The sequence below is a fragment of the Protopterus annectens genome, chromosome 13.part0 (genome assembly GCF_019279795.1).
Source record: "Protopterus annectens isolate FY-2018-M chromosome 13.part0, PAN1.0, whole genome shotgun sequence".
Classification (NCBI taxonomy): domain Eukaryota; kingdom Metazoa; phylum Chordata; order Ceratodontiformes; family Protopteridae; genus Protopterus; species Protopterus annectens.
This window is the reverse complement of record NC_056747.1, coordinates 912,084,033-912,100,341: the sequence shown is the minus strand read 5'-3', so window position 1 is coordinate 912,100,341 and position 16,309 is coordinate 912,084,033. Positions and strand designations below refer to the sequence as shown.

General features: G+C 40.1%; 1 protein-coding gene across 3 annotated transcripts in view; it reads right to left on the bottom strand.

The window, feature by feature from the left end:
• Positions 1–1,352: 1,352 nt before the first annotated feature.
• The window catches only part of LOC122787768 (alanyl-tRNA editing protein Aarsd1-like), a 658,622-nt gene continuing 643,665 nt past the window's right edge, over positions 1,353–16,309 (bottom strand). For all 3 annotated transcript variants that reach the window (XM_044054668.1, XM_044054667.1, XM_044054666.1), the window contains one exon: positions 1,353–2,131. In XM_044054668.1, coding sequence (XP_043910603.1) covers positions 1,993–2,131 — 139 coding nt within the window. In that variant the 3' untranslated portion in view covers positions 1,353–1,992. The remainder of the gene's footprint in view (positions 2,132–16,309) is intronic.

Genomic DNA, 16,309 nt, shown 5'->3' with positions numbered 1-16,309 from the left:
CACCCAGATAACTTCATAAGAATTATAGATTTAAGTCTTAACTTGGGGGTTATCAGAGTCTTACTAACTCATACTTTCTCACATCGAAGGAAATAACAGCACTGATGTCAATCTGTCATACAGTTAGACACTTCAGATTTGGCAATATAGGGGATTATTCTTTCTGGATCCCATTCATTTGAAAAATGCTGTTGCAGACTTCTTACAAATGTTATATTAACTCATTACATCCAAGTGACACCTCCAGGTGCATCTGCAGTTAACTCCTACTGACACCTCGTTCATATTTGCATCAATAATTCCAAAACTGTGCTATGTATAAGGTTTTAAAAGATTTCATCTTAAACCTTACACAATAACAAACCCAACTGCATTAATATTTGACCTCTGTTTAGTGCACGTAAATAGTTATTAACTGTTATTTTTATGATATATATATATATATATAAATATGTATAATTTTCACATTTTTCTAAATATCTCAACAACCAAGTAACACAAACAGAACTCCTCAGCTTCATATGAAGAAGAAAGTAGGTTAAGATTCACCACCACTGGCTTGCTAAACTAAGTGGATAGCAATCAGGTGGTGGTGAATCTTAACCTACTTTCTTGTTGTTTGCAATTTTAGGATTCACCTTTAGTAACGAGAGAGTTGTTTGTTACAATTAGCTTCATATGAAAGCTCTAAACTAGATTAATAAAATGCCAATGACAGTACATGTGTAACTTGAGTGGTTACTGAGCTATTGTAAATTGTTTACAAAATATTAAAACTGTAGTAGCTACTGTGTTTACTGTGACTTACAAAATTCTGCTTAAGACCTAGAAACTGAAGAATACTACCAATATAAAAATAGCTTGTGCTGAAGAGCTTGCCATTCATACTACTTTCATAATCCTTATGGTTCCAGAGATATGAATATTTGTTTGAAACGTGAGGACATAATTTGATTCTGTGACAAGCCGTAAGCACCATCCATTCAAAGTTACAGTGCAGACTTCCTGAACTCCATTGGAGTGAACGAGTTAACAAAAATCACATGTCACATGATATATAACTAAAACCACTGTCATGGAATGAGAAAGGAATGAAACTCCAACAGCAGGCAGTCAGAAGTTAGGCACACAGAATATATCAATTTATAATCAAACTGCATGAATTATTAATAATCAACTAATTTACAAAAATAAAAATAAAATATTTTCCATATACAATGAAAATGTTAATGAAATGAAAAAAAATGTTTGCTACCCTTACAAAAAAGTATTGATGAAAAAATGGCTTGGACATCTTACACACGGACATCAGCTCATCCTGAGTACACATTACCCAAAAGCAGGACCAGTTATAAAAATACTTCAGAATTTAATTTTTAATTAAAATACATTCCAAAAATCATCAGACTGATCCTCGACATGACAGTGGTTTCTAGCTGCAAGATAATATCTGTTATGCTGGGATGGGATGCATAGTCACGTCAGCTGGCAAACATCAACATATCACTATATTAATGGATTTTTAGGCAGTAGCAAGGTACAGAGCAGATAATGTCTTGCATTGTAATGTGAGAAAGAATTACTTTTTCTTTCATCTGTGTTCAAAGTATTTGTCCAGGAAAATACTAATGGTGAAAGAATCCTTAATGAAAGATACTGTTTTACTACAGTTTTCTGCAACAACTGCTTCCACCCTGCAATAAAATTAGAAGTCCTGTAAACTGTGACAACATACTTAATTAAATTATAAATAAAGACCAATAATTAAACTTACTTTATCTGGACATGTTTTCAACTCACTTAAGTGCAAATAAACAAAGCTGGCTTATTGTAATAAAGTGAGTATCTGTTGTTACCCTTTGAGAAATTTACAACCTGTATATAGTAAATGTATATTATAGTTATTCTGATATAATCTGTCACTGCTGACTTCTAAATTTATGGTTCTTATTCTGAGTAGTATGAAAATGGAGAAATGACGGCATGTCATATCTATTCCTCTTCTGCACAGCTGGATGTCACCTGTTCACGAAGAAGAGCCTCTACTTCTGTTCTCTTGCTCATCTTGTTGGCTTTACCTTGGTATCGCCCTCGCTTTCCAGCCCCCTTTCCATCAAGAATTTCTGCCACCCTGTAACACAGTTAATACTACGTTAATATGGCAAATAGGTACAAAGTCTATATCATTACAGGAAAAAGTTCACTGTGGCAGTACATAGGGTTCAACTTGCTCAATCAACCTGTTGTACTGCAGTGACGACTTGGCTTGAACACAGGCAGTGATTCCAGTTTAACATCCATCCAGTATATGCAATCATGCTGTGTAACATAAAGCATTACACAAGAACTCACCTGATCAGCAGATCTTTGAGGAAGTCCTCTGTACTGGAGAACTTCTACCAGTGGACCCCCCTGTTAGCACAATTCAACCCTGCTTTGGCATAGTTTAATAAATCTCTATATCATGTGCTGTGGAATATGTTTGGTTCTAATGGGGTGGACCACAGCAACATTGCATTATGTCAGGAGGAAACTTCCAGCCCCAAGCTCCACAGTTCTGACACTGCATTGTGTCAGAAGGAAACTTCCAGATCCAAGCTCCACAGTTCTGATCCCATGCAAACAATACCTGAAAAACAAACTACACTACAATGCAAAATTATAAACTTGTCATAAATGAAATGACACCAGAGGCAGGTGTAGGACAAGCCAGTGATCAGCCTGACCAGTATTTTAATGCAAACGTATGCACAGTCATAATGCAGCTTATGCAAAATGACAGCAAAACCCTACTTCTGTTACATATGGAAAACCATAGCTTTGTTAAAATGAGCTCTTGCCTTCTGAATCATGTGGCATTCTTTGAAGCAGTAACAGCAACTCTTGTTAAAAGACTAACAGTGAATGCTGCTTTACCTTAAATTTGTTAAGGTACTCAACATTGTTCCACATAAGGGACTAACTGTTAATCCATACACAATTTAAGGAGTAAAACACCAGTTAAGAACCAGAACACAGGTCAAGGTGTGGGTGGGTGGGGGTATCTGTCTATCTCAATGGAGGCACTCTGTGGTGAGTGGATTGAAGATAACCACCTCTTCTGATGACTGTAACTTGGACAACATAAATTCTTCAGTTGAAGATGCTGACGTTTCCAAAATGGTCTACAAAAATACGTAACTGATGCAGTAGCAATGATCTTACCTTTATTGCCTATAAATGTGGCACCCTGACACTTGGCAAAAAGGATACAAATTACGACTACAAAATAAATGGTCAAATCATATATGACACCATCATTATTGATCCAGGGGTCAACAGTTGATAATAATTTAACCTCTGGCTAATATATATCTATTAAAGTCAGGAAAGTGTATTATGTAGACCAGCTAACTCTAAGTGTAACATCTAGTCAACTGTACGGACAGCAATGCATCACTCAAACACTTTTGAATAAAATGTTGCCATATGTAATACTCAAATAAAATTCCTACTTACTAAAAAAAGTCAGAAGAATGGAAAACTTCAACAACTCAGAAAGTCTTCAAGAACCGTTGTTATATTGTAATTCGTGTGTGTGTATGCAGGCTACTCTGAGGTGACTTCTGTCTGGTCTATAAGGGAAATTTAATGCAGTTCTACTTGAAAGCCTATGCCTGGAATGTACCATTACAAGAAGCCAACATAAGATGAAGGAACTTAACAAGAATATACCAGATACATTGCAAAATGCCTATCAAGATTATGGGACAAGCTTCCCTACCAACCAGAAGTCAGTTATAAACTTCCTACACAAACAATTTTGAAATGTGTGTGAGCCTATATATGTAGTTTTTATATGTAGAAAATACTGACATGGAGATATGGCAATCAAGCTTCACGAAGGACACCAAATCATAAGCATTAGAAGTGAATATTATAAATGACAGGGAGAGAAGAAAAGGGAAAACACGGCAAAGGACCTTCTTGAAAATGAAGTAATGCATCGCTTGCTTTATCTGCCACAGCCTAAGTCCCGCTGCAGTTCTTAACAGCTGGGAAGTATCCCAAACAAATGAAACCTCCCCAGAAGACAGAAAAATGAGGTAACAGAGTACACTCTGCTCCGAAAGTGGAGATTCAAATGGTTATGTTTAAGAAAGAAATATACTCAATAACTTAGAGGCTGTGGCATAATTGTCTACAAAGAGCACATTCTTGAAACAGGCACTAAATACAGCAACATTCCTCAGCCTTTGACTGCACTGAATAATAGGTGACTGGCCACACAGTGACAAAACCAAAATTCAGATAGCAATATTAAGAAACTGTTTACTTAGCCCTACTCATTACCCCCAAAAAAGATAAACAACTACTCCACATTTGCATATTATGCAATTTGTAAGAAAAAAATATAGGATGACTATGCATATCCAAGTTATGAGGGGACCACTCTCCTCTGGATGCAAACTCCCAAAAAGAGAAAACAGGAGTCACATGAAATAGTTTTTGTTAGGAAATGTTGGGGAGGGGGGGGGGGCTAGTCCTAAGGGTACCACAATCTTTGTAAAAGACCAAGCGAGGTTCTCCACACATGAGAGTATGAAGCACTAAGCTCCTAGCAGGAAAGTGTCCACTAAGGAAAAAGAAAAGCGTTTTAGAGACAAAAACATTAAGTCCACTGAACCAAGTGGTTTGAAGGACAGACAGAACAAGCCTGACAGTCATGAAGTTCAAGTTCCAAAATAAAGAACACTTTTACATGGAGAGAAAAGCTGCACTCCCTTAAAAAAAGCAAAACTACTTAAGAAGCATGAGCTGAATCACAGTTTTGTTATTTACAAGGTTTGGATGCACAGAGATAACTAAATATGCACCTCAATCATGGAACAATCCAAGCCAATTAGACCAGGTACTTAAGACAACTCAGACAGACATGAATCTTTATTGAATATGGAGGAATCAGCTACCTTTCCACACAAATCAAGAACCACTTCCACTCTGTAAAACAGATTTGTCTCACTGAAGCTTCTAAGAATGGCAAGACCCCAACCAGCATATCAGTGAGGATTAAAGGATCTAAAGCAGCAACCAAGCTCAAAGGTAGAGCCTGCAGACTTCCCATTCTATGGGGATCATCTCTGTCTCTGTATTCATACATTCAGCTTTGAATTTTATTCAGTATGTTGCCTTAATGCATGACTTGTTCAGGGGATTCGGCTGTCACATGATTTAAAGCTGATCAGCTGATTTTAAAAGTTTTCGGCCATCACATGATTTAAAAAAAAGTCGTCACTTGACCGTTTAGAATTGTATTTAAAATGTGTGTGTTTGATTCACTTCCTCTGAAGAAGTTTTATTATAAAATAAAATGAAAACGCTAATATTACATTTCAAGTTGTTTGAGCTGGATTTGTCAGTATCTCTGTTATCTTACATGTGTTTTTTATCAGTTTGTCTTCTGTTTTGGTTTGGTTTCAATACGCTATGCCTGCAGGAAGGTTGATGAACTCCCAGTTGCTTCTTTTGGAACCGGATGTTTTTTTCTTTGCAATGTTCTGTAGGGGATCTTATCCTAGTAGTTCAACAGCTGACTGAGAGAGTTGAAGGTATTTCAGCTTCCTTTCCCCTCCAGCCAGGGAAGGGGTGTGACAGAGCCAATGATTCCCGTAGTGTTTTTTTTTTTTTTTTTTTTTTAACTCCACAACTTTTGCAACATATGGGTACTGTAGCAGGAAGGGATCTTGTGGATAATGATACTATTAGAATCAACAATACCAGTAACATCCCAGTATTACATGACTGGCTTTGTGGTGATTTCCAGTTTCATCTAGGGCAACCCACTACTGCTACTTCTGCATCTAACATTATGGAGTACCTGGATGAATTTGACTACAAACTTATTAAATAGAAGAAATTACAACCGGAGAATGCATTCCAGCCAAATGTATTAAGGAACACGGAGTACCGAAAGGCCTGTGCTCCAGGCGCCACCCTACAGAACTTATAAAAGAGTCACCACTGCACTTGGAATTACTAAAGTTATTTGATCAGCATGGATACAAATACATGCAGGTACTTATAAATTTCAATAATAAATTAATAGAGGAACTAGTGGGGACATTAATGGATTGAACAACTTAATTACCCATAATTTCACATTTGAACAGCATGAATTTGATTATACTAGGATCTTTAAAAGTACTGACAATGAACTACAAAAATAAAAAATAGAAAAGCAAAAAAACTGGAAAGAGACAGGCTAGTCTATCTCAATCATACAGCATATCATGACCTCCCAGTTTCTCCAGTATGGGGACATAGATTTAGGACCCAGCATAACACCACTGTTGATTTTCCTCCACTTACACCTATGAAGGGTACTTCATTTATGAACAATCAACACAGTTAAGCAACTAATACTGAGAATCCACATTTGGACCCCCCCTTTACACCGCCATTCAGAGAGAGTACAGGCGAGGCAGCACAACTTCTGGAATCAGTGCTTCCAGACAAAGCCCCCTCAGAAGGGTCAGACACGGTGGCAGAACCAGAAATTCAAAAACAACAACCGGAGGTAACTTCTGACAACCTCCACTTGTGTTCAAATGTTTTGCTGTGTGTATTAATCACCAACAGTAAAGGGGATTTCACAATATACAATTACACTATTCATTATATAGGTTCGGAATGTGCAAATTTGTTTGAACGAGGGCTACATTTTGTTGCCACGGAACATTCTAATATGGCAAAACTTTTAATGGACTTCAAACAATACAGTACACAAGAAAACTGAACCTGAATATTTTGTTTGGCACCCCCATCATTGTCCCCAACACCCTTAGGACATGTAGCACTTACAACCCTCCAGTTCATCCTACAATCCAGTGCTTTGAGAAAATTTGTAAAATGGATTTTTGAACATTACTGAAAAGAAACAAACAGAACTCAGTTGCTAATGACAATTTACTACGTGAGGAGAAAAAGCTGTTAGAATAATTAAGCAACCAAAATTTGAGGCTTATGAAACCAGACAAAGGTGGGGGAGGGGGCCTGATGATAATGGAGGTACATGACTACAAATAAAAAATGCTTAATATGCTTTTGGGAACTACCTATAGTAAAGTGTCACTAAATAAAGTAAATACAGCATAACAAAGGATGAGAAACACACTTAAGGAGTTATTCATAGACAAACAAATTGGTATGAATGAATACAATTACTTGAATTCTATGGCACCTATTTTACCTTCAATCTTTGGCATCCCAAAAGTCTACAAAAATATTGAAAAGCCACCAATGAGACCAATTGTGGATGTCACAGGTTTGATAACACACCCATGTGCAAAATTCTTTGATGAAAATTTAAAACATCTGGTTACCCAACAAAAACCTATTTGTAAAGGCTCTTGAGACTTTTTGGGGAAAATAAATCAACTTGAGTTTAATGAAAATTATTTATTCATTATTGTTGACATCAAGGACTTATATAATGTTATCCCCCATGAGCAAGGTATTGAAAGGTTTTTAGAACATTTAGCACTGAAGTGTGTAAGTCAGGATAATGTAAACACCTACGAAACTTTAATTGAAATTGTGTTGAAAAAAATTATATATTATTTGAACAAGAGTACTATAAACAAGTTACAGGTATAGCAATGGGCTCCAAATTTGGTAGGCTCTTTGCTAACATAGTAAAGACAACATGGGAAAACAAATTTGTTTTTAATTCACAATTTATGAAATATTGAATGCTGTATATGCGTTTTTTGGATGACATTTTTGTTGTATGGAATGATGACCTTGAAAAATTTAAGAACGTTTCCGAATATATTAATACAACAACAAACTTTTGAGGCCTGTATATCTAGTATTGCGTACTTAGACATACTTCTATCTAAAGATAATGAGAGAAAGAAATTCTCTGCCCATATTTATCGAAAACCCACCTTTTCAAACACCTACTTGCATTTTTCAAGCTCACACCCACCCCCCCCCACCAAAAACGTGCTGTAGTTAAGGGTCAGTTCATAAGGGCAGCACGGATGGTGTCAGGATTTGAGAACTTTCTAGATAAATGTGAGACAAAGGGTACATTTCTGGTGAGAGGTTACCCCCATGGTATATGGTAAATCAACTAATGTATGAAGTGATAAAAGAGAAAGTGGCTTTTTTAATCCAATTATAGGCCATACTGAAACACCAAGACCTAAAATTTATGTATTAGTAAGGGATTTTATGGCTAAAAATATTACCTCTTGTAGTGAACTTAACATCCCTGCACCTGTACATCATTCAGTACACAATACAACCTTTACTAGATCCTTTATCACAATTTATAATGCTGATAGTGTGACTACTAGGAGCATTATCCAGAAGAACTAGGCTATTCTAAGGGAAAACAGACATATTATTGAAAAAGTGGGGGACACACTGCATATAATATACAGAAGGGGTTGTAATTTAAAAAACATTTTGGAACATTTTAACAGAACACCCACATAAAAGAGTAACAAAATTCATTGTATGTCTAAATGTGGATGTTGTTCCATCTGCCCCGACATTTTGATAGGTGAACAGTTTGTTATAAAGAACTTTACATTTTTCATAAAAGGAGCATTTAACTGTCTGAAAGGAGGGGTAGTATACGCTGCACTCCGTCAACACTGCCCTGTTTTCTACATTGGAAAAACAGAGAGCAAGTTCAAAGAAAGAATTGCTGAACATCCATACGACATTAAGAAAAGGAAAACAATGCCCTAGCCATACACTTAATGGAATAGCCAGATCACAGTTTTAAATTTGCAGTTATGGAAAAGGTAACCCCTAGTTAACGTGGCAGCTCATGGCAACTTAAGTTGGAAGAATGTGAGTTATATTGGCAGCTTACACTTAATGCAAGTTCTTGGTCAGGGATTAATGACCATATTTCTATTAGCTGTCTTTTAAAACTAACAGCATTAGAAAGATGATATCTCTACTTTATCAAACAGATTTTGTCAGTACAGCATTCACTATTTACATAAAACAATTATTGTATGGAAAAAGAAAGTTTGCAGGCTTATGCATTCAGATATTCAGCTTTTGAATTTTGTTACTGAATATGTTGCCTTAATGCACAATTTGCTCAGGGGGTTCAACTGTCACATGATTTAAAGCTGATCACATGATTTTAAAAGATTTTGGCTGTTACATAATTTTAAGCTGATCATGATTTAAAAAAAAAAGTTGTCACATGACTTTTTAGAACTGTATTTAGAGAGTTTGTGCTTGGTTCACTTCATCTGAAAAAGTTTTATTATAAAACAAAATGAAAGCAATATTATGTTTCAAGTTGTTTGAGCTGGATTTGTTGGAATCTCTGTGGTCTTGGGTGTGTTTTTTATCAGTTTGTCCTCTGTTTTTGTTTGGTTTGAACTCAAGAAGTTTACCCTGACATTTACATCCCCAGAGTGAAGACATCCAGGTCCACAGCCCACTGCCCTGGTATACAGACCACATCTGGACCTTCAAGTATGTTAGACATTGCTTGGTTAGATGCCAGACCATAGACTAGTTGTCTGACCTTACAATGTGAAGAGCTGGTTTTGGCTTATTCTACAAGACTTAGACACTGAACAATGTCTTCAGTTTTAATAGGTACATGTGCAGCCCCTTTTTCCAAGAACTCCATTTTCCCTTTGCAAGGAAGGTACCCAGACAGATTCCATCACTGTCAAAACAGGTTCAACAACAAGAAGAGAACTTGCTGAGACTGGTGGGAACCTCTCACAAGTTCACAGTCTGGTGATAAGGGACCAACACCAGAATCAGGCCCGTGGCAACCACTGGCTTCTCACAATTCAATGAACCCCCTCGTCTTAAGGTAAGCCAGAGGGATTAATGAAGATGGTCGTAATCATCAGACTGATGAGGCACAGAGGCATAAGCTTGAACCCACTTCTGACACCCTATTTGGGTCTTTAGAGCAATGACACTTTCCTCTGGGTCCTCATCTATCACAGAAAAGACTTAAACAGGGATCAAAACCTCAATCAAAGGAAGAAATTCCAACTCATCAGGATGACAACAGACCTCTATTTTCACAGGAAATACAGTTGTGTCTGGGCCCAAGCCAGGACACTTGTCAGGGAGTAAATCTGCAAAGGCATTATCCAAATGAGGAAACACAACAAGGCCTCTCGTCTGTCACGCCTCTGCCACTAAAAACTTGGTAAAAAGCATGGAAAGAGATGACAAACCAAACAGCAGCAGCACGCTGTAATGGAAATGGTACTGGCCTAGAAAGACTCCGAGAAATAACAGCCAGAGATGTGCCAAAATGCATCAAACAAGACCACTGACACCATCAAGAAAAATGCCCTCCATGGCAGCCACAATTCAGACTACAACATACTGATTGTAATTAATGAAAAAGTGGAGTTCGAGAATAAGGATGAACCCTCATTATCTTAATGAGAAAGAGATATACTAATATCACGTTCCTCTTTTCAAAGAATGAAACAGGATTCATGACCCTTAAAGCAGCAGTCTGTGACTACTCAAGGAACTGCATGAAAGTTGTAATTACAGTCAGTTGTATTTGTTATGTTCTACACTTTGGCCCTAGATCTGAGCACTGCCTGCACCTGACCAAAGCTCAAAGGCTCCGAATACCTCACAGTATCACTCTTTTTCAATCAACTCTAATTTATCAACTTCTAAATACAGACTCCTCCTCCTTCTTCCCTAATTGACTTACCCCAGGAACCTCAAGTTGCAATACACTTTCTACCTCATTTCTCTCTCTCCAGACTACTTTAACAAAAGACAAATGTTCAAGGAAAAGTACAGTTTTGTACCTACCATAAATGTAGATGTCCGAGAGGTATGCATATGCAGTCCTAACAAATGGGTTGTCCTGCCTCAGGCAGCCCTTCGGTCGGCCGGATTCCAAAGTCTGGGTCTGGCCTCGGCTGATGTCGCACTTCACCCGACGTCATAGCTGCTGTGAATTGGGTATAAAGGCATCAGCCGACGCCATTTTCCTCAGTGTTTCTTGCCCCAGATGCCAGGTGCCCTCTAGGAAGGCTAAATTTGGATAAATGTAAATGATTCCAAACAGTAGAGAACAAACAAAAATAAACATGTATATACATATATACAAACAAATACACCATAATAGATTCCCCCCAGCTAGCTACAAGGTGGGCAAATACCCGAGGAGTACCACAGAGGGAAGGAGGGTGGGTAATCCTGACTGCAGATGCATACCTCTCGGACATCTACATTTATGGTAGGTACAAAACTGTACTATGTCCTTCAAGGATGCATCTGCAGTCCTAACAAATGGGTAGATTACCATAGCCAAACTGGGGGAGGAGGCACTAAGAAGATTATGGTGCAGTTAAGATCCCTTGCAAAACAGCAGTTGCAAAACCTGCTCGGGATCTGGAGTATAAAGGTAGATTATAATGCCTGGCAAATGTATGCACGGAGCTCCAAGTAGCAGCTTCTAAAATGTCTTTGGTAGCCACTCCTCGTAAGAAAGCTGTAGTAGTGGCTGTAGCCCTTGTGGAGTGAGGTCTGATGTCTTTTGGAGTTGTCTTTCCATGAAAAGAGTAACAAAATCTAATGCAATTTCCTATCCATTTTGAAATTGTCTGTTTTGAAATTGCTTTTCCTTCCATTCCTGTTGCATATGCTACCAGAAGCTGGTCAGTTTTTCTATTGTTCTTGGTTCTGTCCAGATAGTAGCAATTGCCTGTGCACATCCAAGGTATGTAGTAGTCTTTCCCCCCTGTTCTGTGGGTTGGGGAAGAATGTTGGTAGGTGGATTGCTTGGTTCAATGATACCCTGGAGACCACTTTTGGCATAAAAGTAGGGTTAGTTCTCAAGGACACTCTATCCTGATGGAAGATAAGGAAGGGCTGTACTGCCATTAATGCCTGTAATTCAGAAACCCTTCTTGCTGAAGTGATTGCAAGCAGGAAAGCAGTTTTCCAAGATAAGAACTGTAATTCTGCTGTTGCTGCTGGTTCGAAAGGGGGAAGTGTTAACTTTTCCAGCACAAAGTTAAGGTCCCATGTAGGCAAAGGTGGCTTCCTTGGAGGCTTTACATTTTAATTCCTCTCAGGAACTGTCTGAGTAGAGGATGAGAGAAGACTGGAGGATCCATGTTGTATTCTGCTGAAATTGCTGATGCATGAATCTTAATGGAGGAGTAAGGCAGGCCATTGTGGAAAAGTTCTGCTAAATATTCCAGGATGTTAGCTATGTTTGCTAATGATACATTTTCTCCTTTTGCTGCACTCCAAATGAGGTATCTTTTCCATTTGGCTGAATAAGTCTTCCTTGTGGAGGGCCTGCGAGCCTCCAGGATAATGTCTTTAACCCTCTGAGATAAATCTGGGTTATTTTGTTTTATGTAATATTCCAAGCAGCTAGTTGCAGTGTTTTCAAGTTTGGATGTAGGATCTTGAAGTTGTTCTGTGTTAGCAGTAAAGGAACTAGAGGTAGAGGCCATGCGTGTGTCCGAGACATACTCCTCAGTAGCGGTACCAATGCTGCCTCGGCCAGTCTGGAGCTATCAGGATGATCTTTGGGTGATCTTCTTTGATCTTCAGTAGCACTTTGTGCATCAAAGGAAGAGGTGGGAATGCATATGCTGTCAGGTTTTCCCAACTGAAGGAGAGGGAGTCCACCTTCCAAGCAAGTGGGTGGTATGTCCTTGTGCAGAATTTCCTCAATTGGTGGTTGTGAGGGGATGCGAACAGGTCTATTTCTGGTAGTCCCCATTTCCTTGTAATGGATTTGAAGATGTCTGGATGCAGCATCCATTCGTGGGCATCCGTGGTAGTTCTGCTTAAGGTGTCTGCTAGTATATTTTCTTTTCCTGGCACAAATATGGCCTGGAGCTGAATGTTGAGGTTCAGGGCCACATTCCACAGGTCCATTGCCATCCGGCATAGAGGATATGAGTGTGTGCCTCCTTGTTTGTTGATATACCACATGACTGTGGTGTTGTCCGTCCTTATCAGCAAATGACCCTGTTGAAGAAACGGTCTGAATGTCTGAATTGCCTGTTTCACTGCCAGCATCTCTTTTTGATTTATGTGTAGGTTCAGCTGGTCTTGTGTCCATAGGCCTTGTATACACTTGTCCACCATGTGTGCCCCCCAAACGAGGTCTGAGGCATCCGTGGTGATAGTCTGGCTTGGGTGAGGCTTGTGGAAAGGCAGTCCTCTGTTCAACTGACAGGCCTGAGCCCACCACAGGAATTCTTGCTTCAGGCATGGAATTATTGGAATCTGGGCTTCTAGACTGTGCTTGTGTTGAGACCATAAATTCCTTAGGTACCATTGCAACTTCCTCATATGCAGTCTGGCATGTGGAATCAATATTATACAGAATGCCATGTAACCCAGGGCTTGCAGGACTTTCCTTGCTGTAAGCTGGTTCTGTGTTGTTAATGCCATGAAATAGAGTGGTAGTTGCTTTTGCTTTTCTGCTGTGAGAAATGCCATCTGATTTGAAGTGTCCAGTTCTGCACCCAAGAATGTTATCCTTTGGGATGGTACCAGCCTTGACTTTTTCATGTTGACTGTGTATCCCAGGGCTTGCAGTAGTTGTATAACCTTTTCCAAATCTTTTGTTAATTTGGTCTTGTTGTCCGCTTGTATTAGGCAGTCGTCCAGGTATGGATAAATCTGAATTCCCTGAAGCCTGCAATGAGCAATTACTGATGCCAGGCATTTCGTGAATACTCTGGGCGCAGTAGAGAAGCCAAAGGGCAATGCTGAGAATTGTTAATGCTCTGATCCTGCAAGAAATCTGAGGTATCTTCTGCAATCTGGTCGTATAGGGACGTGCAGGTATGCCTCCTTGAGATCTAGAGTCACCAGCCAAGACTCCTTGCCCAGCATGGGAAGAAGTTGCTGTAGGGTCAGCATTTTGAATTTTGGAACAATGAGATATGTGTTCAGAGCGGACAGGTCGAGAATAGGTCTCCATTGGTTTTCTTTCCTTGGTACCAGGAAAAGTCTGGAGTAAAATCCTTGTCCTTGTTCCATAGACGGTACCTTTTCTATAGCTCTCATCCTTAGTAAGTGGTTGATTTGTTCTAGAGCGTTTGTTTTTTGGTTTGGTGGTAGGTTTGGCATTCCTCTCTTTTTTGGTAGAGTGTGGAAGTGAAACCTGTAGCCTCTGTCTATTGTCTGTAAAATCCATTTGTCTCCTGTAATATAATGCCAGTTTACAGAAAATAAGGCTAGCTTTCCGCCTAAGGGTGCTTCCAGTTGTTCCCTGGTAGGCGATATCAGAGTCAAGTCATTGTGCCTGTCCTGTGGAAGTGGTAGTAGCTGGATCTGTGGCAGTACTTCTCTGGTTGTTAGGCTGCCACTGACGTCCCCTGTAGGCACCTCTGGATTGGCCTCTGCCTCTTGGGCGCCTATTTCTGCCCCTCTGTGCTCTGGAAGTGTCTGGAAAGGACCAATTCTTCGAAGGCCAATTTCTACTAAACCTCGGAGGCTGGACCTGTAAGAAATCCTTGACTGTTTGGACATATTTTGCTTTTTCTTCCACCTTCTTTAGCACTTGCTGTGCAGGGGAACCAAACAAACTTTGTTTCTCCATGGGAGCATCTAGGAGCTTTGACTTTACATGGTCTGGTAAGGATTGCTCTTTTAACCATGCATGCCTTCTGATCACTGTACCAGTCATAGCTGATCTAAAGGAAGCCTCCAGTGCATCATAGCCGCATTTTAAGGAATGATTACTGACCTGCTGAGTGTTATGTACCAAATCCTGAAGGGACTTGCGGTCTATAGGTTCAGGAGAGAACAGCTTTTTATTTAGCCGGTCTAACAAAAATTCCTGATACTGAATCATGTGGAATTGACAGTTTAAGGCCCTAGCCGAAAGAGTAGCAGAAGTATAAACTTTTTTACCCCATCTCTCTAATGCCCTAGATTCTCTTTCAGAGGGGAGGGGGTTTTTGGCAGAGGCAGCTGCTACAGCTTTGGGGCCCTGTGAAATAGTTTCAGGATCTGCAATAGGAGCCTTATACAAGTGAAAGTGTGCGTCCGGGACCCTGTAATATCTGTCGGGCTTAGCAGGGGCCGGGGGTAGAGAGTCAGGGGCAGTACAAGCATCATTAAATGCATCATCCACAACTGTTAGTACTGGAGGAATGGCTAAAGGCCTGTGCTGTGGTAAATGTAAAAAGGTCCTTAGCCTTTTCCTTGAATCTGAAAAATCCTGGCCCTGCCATTGAAATTGCTCTCTCATAGCATGCAGGGTTTCCCCAAAAGAAAATTCCTCAGGAGGAGAGGCAGAAGGGATGGAGTCTTCTGCATCAGAGTCCTCATATGGAGAATAAGGGCCTTCTGGAGGATTTGAGTTTTCTGAATCACCCGAGGAATAATCAGTTGAAACTGGCTCAGGGGGCTCTGCTCTAGGCCTCTTCTCTGGAGGGTTGAGAGGCCCTGTCAGGGTGAGGTTGGGATCCCCTGATCAAGGAAATGAGATCCTCAGCCAGGCTGAGCATTTTGGAACTAGAGGCAGGCCTGTGTGAGGGGATTTTAGCAGGCAAGGCCTTAGAAGTTTTAGCTGCTTTAGCCCTGGAAAAAGCCTTGATAGACATAGATGCAGGGGGCCTAGCAGCTCCAAGTGCAGGAGTAGATATGTCTAAAGGAATAGTATCTGATAAATCCTGGGAACCTGCAACAGCAGGGGAAATTTCAGTAGCAGATTCAGCCATGCTGTGTGAGGCCTCGGCTATAGGAGGTATGCTTTCGGCCGAAGGAAGAACCGTGGACTCGGTTTCAGCCGAAACAGAGACACTCGCGGTTGGCTTAACTGTGGTTTCGGTCGAAACCGCGGACCGCGAGTGTCGGTCCTTTTCCTCATGCTTTTTAGCTAATTGTGAAGTCGGAGTATCCGACGGCATTTTGTAAGCAAAAGCGGAGCCGAAAAACTCCTCTGCAAACTCCGACCGACGTCTAAGTGTCCGTCGGTTGAAGGAAGCACAGGCTAGAGAAGCTGCTACGTCGTGGTCTGGGCCTAAGCAAGGAAGGCAGTAAGAGTGGAAATCCTTATGAGGTATTTGTTTCCCACAAGTTAAACAGTTATTTACTTTTTCTGACATCGGCTGAGGCAAGAAAGAGTCCCCAACGGGGTACTTAGCTTTTTAGAAGTCTTCGGTAGTAGTAATCTCTGGATCTGACCGACCGGCACTTGCGAACAGCTTCTGCTTCGGGCACCACGTGGCAAGAAAGACTAAGGAAAATGGCGTCGGCTGATGATTTTATACCCAATTCACAGCAGCTATGACGTCGGGTGAAGTGTGAC